Source organism: Spermophilus citellus, assembly GCF_964194105.1.
Source record: "Spermophilus citellus genome assembly, chromosome: 8".
Classification (NCBI taxonomy): Eukaryota; Metazoa; Chordata; class Mammalia; order Rodentia; family Sciuridae; genus Spermophilus; species Spermophilus citellus.
Window position 1 is genome coordinate 66,125,266 of NC_138189.1, and position 16,700 is coordinate 66,141,965.

The 16,700-nt window shown below is 37.1% G+C and overlaps 2 protein-coding genes across 5 annotated transcripts in view; one reads left to right on the forward strand and one right to left on the reverse strand.

Annotated features, from left to right (window-relative positions):
* The window catches only part of HNRNPD (heterogeneous nuclear ribonucleoprotein D), a 17,418-nt gene extending 3,872 nt beyond the window's left edge, over positions 1-13,546 (reverse strand). For 2 of the 4 annotated variants that reach the window (XM_081304628.1, XM_081304626.1), the window contains exons 1-3: positions 12,999-13,546; positions 1,669-1,837; positions 755-916 (exon numbers count right to left, since the gene is read on the reverse strand). In XM_081304628.1, the coding sequence (XP_081160754.1) occupies positions 755-916; positions 1,669-1,837; positions 12,999-13,237 (570 nt within the window). In that variant the 5' untranslated portion in view covers positions 13,238-13,546. Of the gene's footprint in view, positions 1-754; positions 917-1,668; positions 1,838-11,068; positions 11,126-12,998 lie in introns of all 4 variants that reach the window. The other 2 variants (XM_081304625.1, XM_081304627.1) reach the window with 2 other exon arrangements.
* Positions 13,547-13,749: 203 nt separating this feature from the next.
* Positions 13,750-16,700, forward strand: part of ENOPH1 (enolase-phosphatase 1) — a 75,140-nt gene continuing 72,189 nt past the window's right edge. The window contains exon 1 of the mRNA XM_081304631.1: positions 13,750-14,313. Within this exon, the coding sequence (XP_081160757.1) occupies positions 14,269-14,313 (45 nt within the window). The 5' untranslated portion in view covers positions 13,750-14,268. The remainder of the gene's footprint in view (positions 14,314-16,700) is intronic.

A 16,700-nucleotide genomic window follows, 5' to 3' on the forward strand; every position in this document is an offset into this window, starting at 1 on the left:
GCTTACAAGTAACAAGATAGTCAATTTAAAGAAAAAACTAAAATTTCTATGTTTGGAAAAAAATAGGTGGAGAAGGCAAGACTGCTATAAACTGGAGGGCATATGCCAAACCCATCAAAGAAAATTGCTATTCAAGTCTTAGATGGCTGCTGCCATACAGGAAGGCAGCAGTTCCAATGTTGCTTGCTCTTACAAATATTAAGCGTATAATTACTCTTATTAATACTCTTCTACATGTTTAAAATGATAAGAGACTATATCCTATTAATCATTCATTTCCTTCCTATTCTCAACACGTTTTCTTCTGTACTTCAGGTAACCCACGTGGGTTCTTCCTTGTATTGTCTATATTTTTATTTCTTCTACTAATTTGGTAAATCTGAGTTTAGAATGCTTGTCCAAGCAGGGCACAGTAAGACGCCTACATGCAGTCCCAGCTACTTGGGAGGCTGAGGCAAGAGGATGGATTATGCCCATGAGTTCAAGGGCAGCCTTGGAAAAAAAAAAAAAAAGAATACTTGTCTGTTTCATCTTTCTGTACCTGTGCCCAGTAGTACTTGTGCTCATTTACATGAGAAAAATGTTATCTAACTTCCAAAAATCTGCCCATTACTTTCAGTACTCCATTCTAAAACAAATCACACTATCTGCTAAACTTTAAATAACATCGGAAAAACACAATTAGCTTTTTAGTCTGCTTAAAATGCATCACGCTAATTTTGACAAACTCTGTCCAAAACATTGTATAACATACCTCACCAAAACCACCAAAGTACTCCCTTATTTTCTCTTCAGGTGTATCTGGAGAAAGGCCACCAACAAAAATTTTTTTAACAGGCTCTTTTGTTTTCATGGCTTTGGCCCTTTTAGGATCAATCACCTTCCCATTCAATTTATGTTCTTTCTGATCCATGACCTAAGGAAATTAAGTTTTTCATTTTAACTGAAGTTTAGAACTATGAACTTACTTAAAAATAAGTTAAATACAAAACCAGGCATATGTTGACTGGCTCAAGATTAAACTGTGAAGTCATGTAGTGATATGACACACCAACAAACATATACTAATGTCTAAACCTACAGATAACTAAGAACTGGGGGTGGGGGAAACACCACACAAATTTAACCATCCCATGTAACTGCCAGCAACATGAACAAACATGGCTGCTACTTGCCCTTGGCCCAGGATCAAAATTAATGATTTGATTAAAAATTGCTTACCTAACAAAAATTTCAAAATATGCTTCTGTGAACTGGTCACAGCACATCCTTTTAACTAGGCATTTAAAGTTTCTATTAATTATGTATTTTATTTTTTCCCCAATGCCAGGGATCAAACCCAGGCCTTACACATGGCTAGGCATGAGTTATATCCCTAGCCAAGTCTCAACATTTTTAAGTACACTTGTTTTATTCTCTTTTAGTGATGCTGGAGATTGAACCCAGGGCCTCACACATGCTAGCCACTGAGCTACAAACAGTCCAAGTCTCAAGATTTTTAAATGTTAATTTTAATTTAGTAAAGCCTGGCATACAGAGTATTAATAATTCCTCAATCTGCCTCTTCCTTGTTATACTTGTAAAACTACACAAGATAGGCAAATTTATTATATCAAACTAAACACATTTTACTATATTATTAACTGATCAGAACACGTAACACACTACCTTATCTACACTCTCCGACTCTTTAAATAGCACAAAGCCAAAACCCCTTGATCGCCCTGTGATAGGATCTAACTTCAGAGTGCAGTCTACAACTTCACCAAATTTGGAAAAGTAGTCCTTCAGATCTTTCTTTGTAGTGTCCCAGCTAAGGCCTCCTATAAACATTTTCCTGTAAAGACAAAAAGCAGTATTAAAATGCTAAAAAGAAAATGAAATGCCTTAAGTATTATCCATATTTTTAACACATCTTTTCCAAACTGCCACCAAATTTACTGGGCAGTGTATTAAAATGTCATTCTTCCTCCATAACCCCACATTAAAAAAAAAAAATTCTAGAAAGCTTTGTTTATCGCTGCTGAAAAATTATAAAATAATGAACAAGCAGCAAATTAGAAGTTTTTTGGCTTTCTTTTAAAAAAGTTAAAAATCTAGTTTTTCTAAAATACCATTAATAGCAAGACAATCTGTTTCAAATTTCTCTTACAAATCTTCATTAAACTTGTCAATGCTACATAGTAGTCTCCAATGATCATGGCCTCCTAACCATGCTTAACTTCTTCTCTACTTTTAATAGCTTTCCCATTAGCAGAGTTCTTAGTACAAAATAAAAAACTCTAAACCTCATAAGCTATAAAACTTTTTTGATGTGCTTAGTCCTTAAAAGACAGAAGCAATCATGTAACCGTGAAAGCAATTTAAGGAACAGAATTATCCAATGAAGCACAATTCACTAGTTAGATGATTTATTTACAGTAGAACCTCAGTTAACCAGCAATAATATATCTAAACCTTTTAAAGTGCTAAGTGACAGGTGGTAAGTGGAAAATCACCAAGAACAAAGATACATGGTAAGAAAAAAAGTTTTAAAAAGATTTTTGAGTCTTAATATTTCAACAAAATAGCAAAAATGTCAGATATGGCAGTAATTCTGTGATACTATTTGTAACTGCTTGCTTTGCAAAAGCAAGAAAGAACTCCAAAACTTAATTAAACCTTCTATTATACTTTAAAAAACCAAGACTAAAAAAAATTTTAAGGGTAAACTGTCAGAATTTGTTATGTGGGGGCTAAAATATTTCCCTATGAGAAAAAAAAATTAAGTTTGCTGAAGGTTCCGCAACTTTCTTACTGGGGTTGGGTCATGGAGAGTGATGGGGGAAATATAGTATTAACTTCCAGCTCTGTGAAGGAACTAAAACAAGATTTTCATACAAAACATCTCCTTCTTGGGGCCTTTAAGATAGGCCACTGAGGCCCATTTTAGCATCAAGTCAATTTTTTAAGGTCTTTCTTCTTCATTCCTAAGATGTCCCTGAAATTAAGGTCTTTCTTCTTCACTTCTAAGATGCCTAATTAACTGAGGTGTTACTGATCCTAGTGTTTTACTATACTTATTTACTAATGACAAAACTTTCAGTGCAAAAGAAGTCTTACTTTAGACATACTGTGCTTCTCATTTCAGGTTAAGTTTTCAAAGTGCACATGTATTCTAGAGCTGGTCCATTTATGTTTAATTTTCAGAACTTCCTCAAAAATTCCATGCTTGAATTAACATTTAAAACTCTTGGTAATTTATAACCAAGTCAACATAACCCAAACACCTATAAATGTGAATTTCAAATGTTTACTTATTGCCAATTACATGAAAAAAATTTGAGGTATTTTCTTAATACACATTTCTTTCATTTGAATAATACTTCTAATGTACAAATCTTACATAATTTGTTATAAACACCCTATTTTTAACCCAAAGATCCAGAATACTTCCTTCATATATGAAAGCCTATTACCAACATTTACTCTTTCAAGGTGAGGACTCTAGCCTTTTAACAAATGACAGAGCACTAACTACAGGATAATGACCTTTTGCTGAGAGATGCATAGCAAGTTCTGTAACAGATACAAATTCAGATGAAGATTAACTATTAAATCATCATATCTGTGATCATCACAGAAACTTACCAAAACTAACTAACAAAATTTGAAAGTACTTCAGTCTACATGGAAAAGTTAAAGAGCCTTATTTTAAAAAGGTAAATTTGAAAGGCAAGAAAATTCTGTTCTATTCTTCAAATAAAGACAACTAGTTTTGATTTAAGCAAAGTATTATTTATATTCATAGTATCCTTAATTTATTACTGTCAACAAACACAATTACAAGGAAATTTAACACCTATAGTGAGGAATGTTCTATTATTAATCTCAAGCCCAAGCTGTTCTTTAAGAGGCAAGTTAATTTTCTCAATCATTAGATAAGCATGCTATACTAATTCATCAAGTGGCCCAGTAAAGTGCTCTCTATAAAGAAACTTCCCACCAGTAATAGTCATTATAGAAGTTGTTAAAGTTTAGTCTACCTTAGAGCTAAAAGGGTTTACTGAAGATACTATCCTTCCTAATCTATCAAAATACTATCCAGAATATCAAATATTTTGACCAACTATAATACACATTACTGTTTCTAGTCTCTACCTTCCTTTAAGCACTGCCTGCCTTCCCTAATCTCTATTGTTTTTTAAATATTCAACTACTTGGAATGAAATGTTTTACTACAAAACATCACACCTCTTCTGCCTTCTTAAATATAGCAATCATGGTTTCAACACCCTATGGGTCAGTAATCAGTAATATATTTTGCTACTGTAGAATGCCCATAAGGTCCTTTGAAATTTGGCAGCTATTCATGAATATACTAAGAACATTTCATTTCTTAGCTTTTAAAACAAGTTTTACTTTTCATTTCTGCCCTATTAATCACCAGTTGCTTTTCTAAAAGTATCTCCTTTCCATTTTGTACTTAATTAGCTAGCTCTTAAAACTTCAAATTTTGTGTAAGGTAAATGTAAATAGTTTCTGAGCAACATCCTAAGTGGTTCTTCTTTGAGATAAATATTATGAGTACCCTGGCAGCCCAAAAGCCCTGTGGCTTTTTCTTCTTTTCTAATTAAGAAAGGTTGTTTAACAACTGATAAGACCAGTGAATATATGACAACACAAATGATATCAAATCCATCCATCTTTGCTAAATGGAACACATTAAATCTATTCCAAATTTATTCAGTAAGCACAGCAAACTATTAACTGTATATCACAGCAAGAAAATATCTGTTTATTTTAATTTAATTTTGGACAAATGGGCACTTATTTAGTCTCTCTAGAACACTGACACACAATTTTCGTCAAACTAAGCACTGGTCTAATACCAATTTAAATTATGTATATTTTATATATCTTGCTTAAAGCACAATACCTACTGTCTGTCCAGATTACCTCTGCTGCCTTGAATACAAAGACTGATTTTCAAGTTGCTGTCACTCCTGTAGAGGTGCAAACACTTTCCAATGAAGTAGATAGAACTTCGAAAATTCCTAAGCAGCCAAGTTAAAACTACCAAGACTTGTTCAAGTAGCAACAAAACTGGTTCCTAATGCTGCAAATAAGTTTAAAATTTGATCCTTAGTTGTAAGTGAATCAACAATCCTGATTAAAATATAGGACTTCATCTACAGTATTTCATTGATAAAGAATAACCTCTTAATCCCATCTATGAGCTAAATATTTCAGAATCACAAAGGCAATATAGTATGCAATTTAAAACACCTACTCAATAACAGATTCTTTTTGTTTTCACAGCTGCTGATATTACTCCAAATTATAAAATTCAATGGCAAGCATAAAATTATATGACTCAGTGTAGATGACTATCCAAATGCTATGCAGTGTCACTAAGGAATTGAGGCTGCTTTCTGGGCCTTTTTAAAAAAAAAAAAAAATCACATTTTAGTTCAAATTTAGGGGCAGTAAAAGCCAAAGTGCCTATGTTTAAATCCTAGCTCCATCACTTGTTAACAGAATAACCCTAAGTAAGAGGGAAAAAAAATTCTAAGATTCTTTACCCATTTGTAACAAGCCTAACTCAAGATATCAGTAAGTGGAGTTAAATACAGCAGAACAAAGCAAGGAATTCTGTCCAGAAAACTGAAGTTATTATAGAGGAGTAAAGCACAATCTAAACATGATTTAATAACAATGTAACTTTTCCATTTACTCAATGGTTTAACTTTTAACTACAAGGGCTTTATAAACTTTCCAATATTAACGGAAAAGGGACAAAATAAGTTTTACATACAGACTAGAAATTAGGTCATATTTTATTTAAGAGCTCTTAAATGTAGCTTCTATGAATCATTTTGGTGACTTGGCAGTCCTCTACATATATGCCAGCACTTTTAAAACATAAAAGGAAATACATACAGAATAGTGCTGGCTGGTTGAAAATGCTCTCATTTAATAATCCTGGGTTTCCCCCATCAATAAACTGACAATTGAGGCCTTAAGATTTAACATTCCAAAGCCAATAATATTTTAAAAACACCTTCCCTAACAAGTCTTTACTGGAATTTACTGTCAAACACTTACTCAAGTGTTTGTACTTACAATTTTGAAATAGGAGCAACAACAAAAAAAGCATTCTGTAACTTTCAAACAATTCTGAACTCATGATTTTACATATGTGGCTTCATAACAAGTTCTGACAGTTGAACAAAATGCAACAGAATGTCAACCTGATACATTTCAGGTATGGGCCATAATTGGCCAATCACTGGCACCTATTAGAGTAAATGTTACTCAAGCATATAATTCCTCCATATTTTAATCATTTTCTGGTATTTTGTCATTAAAATCCTTTTAAAATCCTAAAATGATAAATTATAACAAAATCTCACCAGCCCCTAAGACATGAGCACTTTCCTCAGAAACACAGGTTTTAAACTTAAGTCATTAGTTACCTATAATGAGAAGGTTATTTCACAACTAGATAAGATAGTATGGAAGTGATTTTAGAATTTGTCTAAGAGCTAACCTTATTAGTTGACAACAAATCAAGAATATAACCAGACTTTTAAGTTCCACTCTACTTTTTAAATAGTTTTTAACTATTTACAACTACATCAAAATTGAGCAATAACCACCCCCAAAATTATTTTCCCACTATTAATTCCCCCCCAGCTTTCAATGCATGTCAGGATGACATTGTAAAGTACAAAAAATTCTTTATTCAAGACTAACATGTACAAAGATCAAACATTTTCTAAGCAAGATTAATCTTTTATATTAAATCTAATTTCCTAAAATAAACTTTGCTTAACCCACCATTTCCTTTTTTTCTTCATTTCATTACAAGGAAGCAATGACTTGTGTTTTAATTTTTTAAATTCTCAACCAACTTTATAATGTAAACTCCTATTTACCTAAGAGGTTAAGGAATGGTATTTCCTTAACTAAGTCACAATCCTGTGAAGTTTTCCATTAGAAATAAATGCTGAAACCAGAAAATGATTTTTAAATCATTCCTGATGAATTTTTAGCATCTGCCAAGCCTTTAAAAACACATTAGTTTTCAACATAAGGAAAAATTGCGGGGCATTCTTTCCATGTTGTTGTCTGCTGACTAGCTTTTAAAGAATATTTGCTATAGTTTCATACATCTTGTAAGACCAAAAGGTAGAGGGTGAATTTTCCAAGTTGATGGTTTGGAATCCAGATAAGCAGGAGTTTACATTGTATGAACCAATACTTAAAGCTATCACCCTGATTATTAGCCAAACACTGCCAGTAAATAGAAATCTTCCCTCGTTACCCCAAATATTCTTAAATAACTAGCACCAACATACAACACAATACTCCAGAAACTAAAATATGCTTACCTTTACTCCACAGGAGTAAATCACTGGCAGTATCAACTATTAGGGCACCGGACAAATACACACAAGCTATGAAAGTATTCTATGTAGTCAATCTTCCTGTGGTGAGCATTGTTTCCAACATACTGATTAGCAAACCAAGTAACAAACAAGTTATATTACCCGACACCACACTGTTGAAAGTGAAGTAAGAGAAACAGATCCCATATCTACTATAAGGCTGAAGCAGAGCTAAAGTCAAATCAAGCCTGGACCAACAGAATTATAAGTTATGTATCATTCCATTTAATTTGCATACACTTAAAGTGCACAGCTATGAATGGAATGGGGCAGTTATTCTAATCATGGTTTTTATCATTACTTAAACCAAAACTATTATCCTTCATGGTGGCCACAATGATACCAAAATAATGTCTCTTATATTATGGAAGCCTTGTATATGACAAAGTAACCAGACATTATCAAAAATATACACTGATTTTATAGAAGGAGGTCACATGACTGGAAAAAAAATAAACCCCGGTTTGAGGTAAACATGTTTCTCTCAAATAGTAGTACTGAAAAACTTCAACAATATTCCCTAATTCTAAGCTTAAGAGATTATATAATTTATATTATCTTTCCTATCAAATGAGAATTTGAATGTAAAGAATTTAATACTCCCAGGCTGGGGATGTAGCTCAGGGTCTGTAGAACATGCTTGCCTTCCATGCACAGGTTCAATCCCCAGCATCATTTAGGAAAAAAAAAAAAAAAAAGTAAAGCAGAATTAAAAACTATCCCCCTAAACGTTTACCATGTCAAGATTTGGAGACAGCCTTTTCTGCAATTTTAACCCTAAGAAAGCTGTCAAAAGTTCCAAAGAACACTGAGATTCAGGATCTCAATTGTTTCTGGCAAGCCCAACTTTACTGAATAAAAGGCCAGTATATTTGGCTTGGGCCTACTATAAATGTTAATTATTTTACAAAACAATGTTCATACTGTCCCAGATGCACTAAGGTATAGCTTACAATTCCAAGTATTTTAAACAAAAACATGAAGCCCTTTCTAATAAAAGTACACAGGAAGTAACCTATAGCAATATTCCCCAAAATAATCACCCTTGGGCTTATATACTATTACAGGAGTCAGTCTACTACTATCCTGTTAATGGAGAAACACCACTATATACTGTTATATCTGAATGGGACCGTTCTGCTTCCTACCCTATTCAAAGTGGAGGTAGGGGTAGGAAGGGTACGTTAAGTTAATAATCAACCCATCTGTGTGAACACTGTGTGAACGCTAACAACTCTAGCTTTCTAATGTTCTTTAAAATTTAAAAACAATAATCCAAGTAGCTTACTACATGACCATGTGTATTTCACCAGCACTAGTTAATTTTAAAGTATCTGCAACAGTAGATATAGTATCTACTATAGCACTGCAGAGAATAGAACAATACTACATAACAAAGCAAAATGAGAATTTCTAATGCAATTGTTTTTAGTAAAAACTAGTGATGTTAATACTATAAAGATTAAAGCAAGGTAGCCAGGACTGGTTGTGTATGCCTATAATCCCAGAGACTGGAGGCTGAAGCAGAAAAATTACAAGTTCTAGGCAAGTCTGGGCAATTTAAGAGACCCTGTCTGAAAATAAAAAATGAAAGGGCTGGGGATATAGTTCAGTGGTAAAGCACCACCAATTTCAATCTCCAATACAAAGAGTGGGAAGCAAAGATTCTAGATGTCAATTAACTATGGGAATAAACATTTATTCTCTAGTCCCATAGTACACAATGGAAACATTCACTAGAACTAAAGATGCATTCCTAAAAATAACTGTTCATTCTCATATGCAAAAGGAAAAAAGAACAGCAAAACTATGTTCATAACAAATTGATTCAGAAACAGAAATACACAGAATTGTACTAAAATCAATTTATACGATTTTTTTTTGTCCACTAAACAGTTTTATCCTCACCATTAAGACTATAAAATGAACTTCTGCCCAATATTCCTCAGTGTGTGGGAAACAGAAACACTTAGGTTGGCAAGTGTGTAATTTAAAAAAAAAAAAAAAAAAAAAGCTTAAAGGTCTTCAGGGAATTTTTGCTCAAAAATTCAATATCTGCAACAAAACTGGGCCAAATGATTAGGCAATTATCATGTCAAATATTAGACTTTTAAAAGACAAAAAATACCAGGCATGGTGGTGTGTACCCATAGTCCCAACTACTGAGGAGGCTGAAGTCAGAGCCCACAGGTTCAAGACCAGTTGAGGCAATGTTAAGATTCTATCTCAAAAAATAGAGAACTACTTTGTAAGTGCAAACTTGCTTAACTTAAAAGGAATTTCAGTGAAATCTTTCAGTGGAGGATGACAACTGGTCATAATTTAAATGTTCATGAACTACAAATAGTTGTCAATTTTCCATAAAAGAGGCTACCTCAAAAGCTGTACAATTACACAGTTCTAGACAGCAGGGGAAGGACAATTCTGGTAAGAATCAACACCCACCTTCACATCTAATTGCTTATGGTCATTTCAAATTACTGGAAATGAATAAGATTCAAAATGCATTATGAAATAAGTCAAATACAGTTATATGATTTAATGTTAATGTCACTATTAACTAGCAGTGAAGGTGAGTCATTTGTGTCCTCTAGCCACCAAAATAGAGGGATTATTGTTCATCTTAAACATTTACTCAGTTTGTCAAACTCTGACTCCAGTCTTATATAACTTTTTGCTTTTTCCTTTGGTGATAAAGTATACTGACAACAGGCAATCTAAAACTAGGCAAATTTCAGTGGATGAGAATATAGTAAGTAAATCGTGTGTAAAATTAAAATGTTTACCAAATGGGTTCTTCAAATATAGTTTGTATAGATACAAGGCAACTATCTGCAAAATATTGTCTCTTTACTCTCCAGTGGTGGAGGATACAAACACCTGAAAAATCCAAATATGATCCTGAAGGCAAAAAGACTGACATGGGAGGCAGAGGGATCACAGGATGAAAAGAACAATACTCAACCTACCACCTCTAAAGAGAAGTCATGCAATTGTGAATACATGTGAACAAACTGTAATTAACATTCCAACCAAATCACACCAAAAATAAAAATTAAAAAACCTGGTAAGAGCTACAGTGGAAAGCCACATTAGCCCATCTCTGAATGGCACATATCCAATTCTTATTAAAAGTATACTTACAAACATTGTTAGTGAGAAGAGACATATTTTTGTATAATGCTCACAGTACTAAAAAGAATTTTTACTTTTGACATCTCCAGAATACTCCAGTATAACATGCAAGACATTTCAAACAGAATTTCAAGTAGTCTTCACACTTAGCATTATTTTAGAATTTCAACAAAATTATTTTTCATCTTAACAAAAATAAGTGTGAAATTACAATAACACTTTTTTTGCCCAAATATAAAAACAATACTAATTGTATTTAGCTTAAACTGACCAAAATGTAATTACATGCATTACCACAGACCAAATATGTAATAGCATCAGTTTTGCCCAAAGATTATGCACGATACCTAAAAATGTTTTATATCCCAGGCATAAGATATCCTATTGAATCAATGTCTAAAACTTCCTGGGGATCAATGGGCAACTAACCAATACACAGCCTCTTCAAGTTACGACTATTGAAACCTTTATAATACAGAAATAAAATTTAAAAGTTTTACCATTCTTCCCGCTGTGCCGTCGCTGCTTCAGTGTGTCGTGGGGAGGAGTTTGAATGGCTAGGGAATTAACAACCGGTACAGCAACCAATCAAAATTCTAGTTTTAGTTTTTGACATTGTTAGGGTTAAAAACTTTTAACTCATTTACACTTCAGTTCAACAGCAGCTAACTACAAAGGCAGCTGCTTTGCGATTTGAAAACTCAGGACTAACAAAAAAGCCTGCCCCAAACTTATATTATAATTTATCATTTTGGTGTCTCTGTCCGAAGAACAGAATTCAGAAAGCAAAAACCAAAATGTTAAAGGCTTAAATTTCCAAATATTTAACATATTCTTTTCTCAAATTACACTATGTATATTTCAAGATTAGTTCTGTTTAATTAATAAAAGTTTACTTCCCCTCCCACCTCCACTCCCCCAAAGCCAGCACCATCAGTAAATAGCCTGACAAGAATCTGCCTAGGCTGAATTATTAAAAACTTAATTTCAAAGTGCTTCCCAACACCCCCTCCAAACCCTATGCTATTGCCCAGTAAAGGAAATCATGTTTCTAATACTGGGTTAGTGACATTTTATTGCTTTTACCCTCCACCAAAAGCTTTCTCCTTGTTACAGTGAGAAAAAAATTTTTTTCATATACACCCTCCCCATTACAAAAAGAAATGGAGGCATTAACCCAAGATCAATAGTCAATAATGGGAATAAGAGAAACTCAACTAAGAGCCGGGATTTAGTCCCTTCTGTTAACTCTTATTAATGCTGCATTGTAAATATATTTTTCAAAGCAGCTTTAGACAGTAATGTGTAAGTTATTCCAATTAGAGGAAGCAAGTTTGTATTAAGAACTTGAAAAAAGAAAGTTTATCCCACAGCACGATACATGATCTGTTTATTTTATGAAAAAGGGCGGGGGGGGCGCATCCTTTAATTGTGGGTGAGAAGGTGGAAATAAAACCGAAAAAATGCTCCTGGGCACCGAAAAGTGGGGAGAGATGTAAAAAATAATAATAAGGTGCACAAAAAAAGTTAACAATACAATCTGTACGAATAGTTGGGAAACCCAATAGCTGAGGGCGCGAAAAGGGTGCGCGGTTAGAATAACTCAGTGGGATGGGGGGAAGGGCATCCAGCAGGCCAGAGGTAGGAACAGCTCCAGTCAAGTGCAAGCCCCGCCGACTAGGGAAGGAACTTACGGAAAGCCCGCGAAGCAAAACCAACGTACTAACAGGGATTGGGGGCATTGTCAGCAGGCCAAATTTGTCCCATGGTGGAAATGTAAGGCCTATACAAGCATACCGTTGTGCGATTGCGTAAAGTATATATATATCGATATATATATATCGAACAAGTCTTAAGGCGAAACTTACTTAAAATGAAAAACATTCGGCCTGAAGCCGACGCGGGAGTAACAGAGATGGACGATCTACACGTTCCCCAAAGCAAGTGCTTACAAACAAACTTGTCCTCTCGTTAACAGTGGGGAAACACCAAATAAACCTCAGTAATCCTGGCAGAAAAGCCTTTTATTTTTCTATTTGCATTTTTTTGTCCAAGATGTGAGAAAACAAGGAAAAGAGAGGACAGCGGAACAGATAAAAAGGTGTCCTCGACAGGCGGGAAAAAATCCTGGCAGCTAAGTCGGTGGGAGGAGACCCGTGGCAAGGGAGGAAAGGAGGGCGGGCCGGGGAGCAGCATGGTGACGGCTAAAGGTGGAAACGTGTGTGATGGGGGAGGGGGCAGTAAGCAGTCAGGGGAAGGAGGAAATGAAGGCTCCGGGGAGTCCAACAGAGCAAAGAGGAGACCAGTGCAGGGAGGCTGCAAGGGGGCCTGGAGGGCGGGCTGAGAGCGGGAGCGAGGCCTAATGGCGGGGGATAGGGAGGGGGAGGGGGCCTAGTTGGGCCTCACTATCCTGGGCTGCCCCTTACTCACCCTTCATCCTCCTCGTTCTTACTGGCGTCGATCTTCGTCCCCTCGGATTCGGCGCTGCCTCCTTCGGTGCCTCCAGCCGCGGTTCCGCCCCCGGTCCCAGCTCCGCTTCCCGCCGCCGCCGCCGCCGCTGTCCCCTGCGCCGCGGCCACCATGGCTCCCTCCTGCTCGCCCGCTGAGCCGCCTACCGCCGCCGTTGCCGCCGCCGCCGCCCCGTCCCCGCCGAACTGCTCCTCCGACATAGTGCTACTGCCTCCGCCGCCGCCGAGACTACACCCGCCGCTGCCGCGAACCGAAACTAGCAGCAAAGTAATCCCCGCCGCTGCCGCGCGCCCGCTCTACCTCGCGAAGCACACAAGACAGAGAAGGCGTGCGCGTGGCTGCAAAGGCTCCTGCGCCTCTCCCTGGCCTGCCCACCTCGCCTCCCACTCTCGTGCGGCGCGCACTCCCGCTATCTCTGGCTGCACTAAAAAAGAATAAGCAGCAGCGGCGGCCACTCTTGCCTCCTCCTCGCTTTAATGGCGCCGCCGCGGACCACCTAAAATGGCCGACGGAAGAACGGCGCGTCCCGGTCACGTGACGCCAGAGCGCGCCCTTTGCGCCTCCCCCGCCCCCTCCACCGCTAGTTCCCCCCCTACCCTCTTTCTCCTCGGTCCCGCCCTCTCACTCCCTTTTTTACCTTTCTCGCACGCGCGGAGCCGCACACCGTGGGGCCTTTAAAAGGAACCGGAAGTGACGTGCTGTAATACGGCCGTGTGGGGGAGCATCGAGAACAAGGAGCGTTGGTTAGGAGGCGCAGCTAGAGAGGCTCCTTCCTCCACCCCCGCCCTTTCGAGGATTCCTGGAGTCCACTCACCTCTCCCTACCATGCGGACTGGAATAGTGGTGTCGGGAAGGGGTGTGGTTGCGCCTCGCGGAAGGCCACTGTCCTGTGCGCCTGCGACGTTTGGGTGAGGGAGGAGAGGAGTACTCCCGTCGACTTATGTCTGGAGGGCCTCAGCCAGAGAAAGGAAGCTGCCCTGAAGCGGCAGCCGCTTTTGCCGGCAGTGTCTACCGCGGCGTCTGGGGAATCCGGGCTGACGGTGCGTGGAGCGAAGCGCCGCTGCGGACCGTGCGCGTGCCGTGACAGCCGCAGCTCCTCCGCCAGTCGTCCCCGCCCGAACTCGGTGACATTGAGGTTTCCTACGGCCGCCGCAGGCCTTGCCCAGACAGGCTGAGGTCGCTGACAACTAGGGATACCTTTTCTTTAAGATTGACTTTCCAACTAAGATTAATGCTTGCCTGCTTTTCTCCTGAAATTTTTCGTCAAAAGAAGCAGGTAACGCTTATTTTTAAGGAACCGGGATTGTTTTTGCTTTGCTTGCCTTATTAGAAAATCCTAAAGTCTACCGTGGTTCTTTTACATTAATGATAGTTGGGAAGTGTGTTAAATCAATCGAGGGTTCGTTTAGTTTAATGGCTTTTAGTCCTTGTACTAAATAGGATACATAAATGCCGTGAATCATCTTTACGAGATTTCTGAATTTGTTGTGTTGTGGTTGTGTGGTGTTTGGTTTTTTTTTTTTTAACACCATTAGGCGTGTTATTCAGGATAACAGTAAAATTATTCTTTAATAGACCTATTAGATACTCCAGCCTTGGCTCGAAGCTGGATTATTTGTGGTTTGAGATTTGCAGCTTCCTGCAACTATCTTTAGAAAAAAATGAAATTTCTAGGTACTTTGGTGATCAATAAATAATTGTTTGCCTATTCAGCATTTGTGTAGTCTAAGTTAGGAAAAGTTTGCAAAATACAGCATAGAACTCTCAAGATATTAAATACTCGTTTTCTACTATGTACTTAATTTATAATAACTGGACGCTATCCAAAAATCCCAAAGGAAGATAAAAATAAACTTTTGCATCGTAGACTACTTGAAACTCAAGAATGCAGGTCAGATTTTGAAAATGTCTTTAAAATGTACATTTCCTGAAGTCCTATATTAAGCAATCACAGGAAGGCAGTGTTAAGAAGGTTTGTCTACAGTGACTCCACGTTTGTCTTCACTTGCCAGGATATTAGCCAGTGATAAAGTGGCCATTGTGCTCAATTCAAAGTTTTGAGCAGGTTGGAGACCACTAATAAGATGAATCAAAGGGAAGTCTCTTGAACCTTTTCTGGTTTCAAGAGAGGATAACTATGTTGGGACTGTGGCTCAATGGTAGAATGCTTCCCTAATGTGCCTAGGCCCTGAATTTAATCCCCAGCACTGCAAAAAGAGACCAAATGACTTAATGGTTTCATTTACTCTTATAATATCCTTAGATTTGCCCACTTTATAGTATTAGCAACTTTTCCAAAAGGTCTGTTGATAATTCACATGCAGTCCTGTAACTTCTGGGATACTTGGAATTTATAAAAAAAAAAATTCCAGTCAACATAGGAATGATTTTAAACACATTGCTATATGCTGTGTGATAGTGAATGATACCATATCACTCAGCACCCTTTTATATTGTAGCCTAAATTTCTACACCCTGTGCCATTCTCTTAGAACTCCCTTAACTCTAACCCTGTTTAATATTCCTCACCTGCCTAGTAAATGCCTATCCATCCTTCAAAACTCTAATCAAATATTCGTCTTTCTGTGAAGTCTTCACAGACCTCTTTAGGCAGAATTCATTCTCTTTTGTCATAGCCTCGTATCCTTACATCTGTTGTTCTTCGTGTAATCAACTGGACCATGAGTTCATGAAAAAATAATGTTTTCTGTGTATCATTCTAATTCTCAAACACGTGCACTCACACGTACTCTCACACACATCCACACACAGAGAAACAAGACTACAATTGCAAGTTGAATTATTGAATGATAAACTACTAGCTATGTCCAACTGGCTAGATTTAGGGCCTTTCAGACAAACTAGATATGTTTCCAGGGACTTAAAATGCACCTCCTAACTATCTCACTTCATGTTTGGCATAAATACAACTCTAAATCTCTTGATGTTTGAACAGTCTTAAGAGGAAAAAACTGTATTATACATTCATAAGTAAGAACTTTAAGAGATTCATAGTATGTTTAAGGTAACACGCCGAAATGCTAGATGCTTCTGAATTTACCCTGATAAAGCAGTAACTGCAAAAAAAATACTAGAGAACTCATAAAAGAGAAAAGACAATCACACAGAGAAAGCTAGGTCCAGGTGGGACACTGTCCTCTGATGGAGGATTAATGCCAGAGCTAGCTCAGTGTATTTATTATATAGGTTTTATCATCAAAGTTCATTTGAGACTTAAACTGGAATCACTTTTACTAGGATAAGATGCATACATCTAAGTCAAGGAGTCAAGGTTTTTATCTGCTAGACGCTTTCTACAGATTTGGCAGAAGATACACTGTTCAGATTTTTTTTTCCCCCTAAACACATGAAATAGACCAAGGGTCTTTATTGAATGATCTACAAGGTTCAGAGTAACCATAAAATCTGAAAACACTAGTCCTACTTATTCATTTCCTTATTTATTTATTTATTTATTTTGACTGTTCACATTTTTGAAAACATGTATTCCAGTTGGCACCCGAGAATGAACTGTGGAAGAAACAACAGAAAGGTACACATACTTGAGTTTTTTCTGTAACCAAGTTAAATAGTCTGTAACCTGTATTGACCTATTTACTCACCCTCTATAGGATTTAAGAATTTTGTGGCAGAGTTATCTGG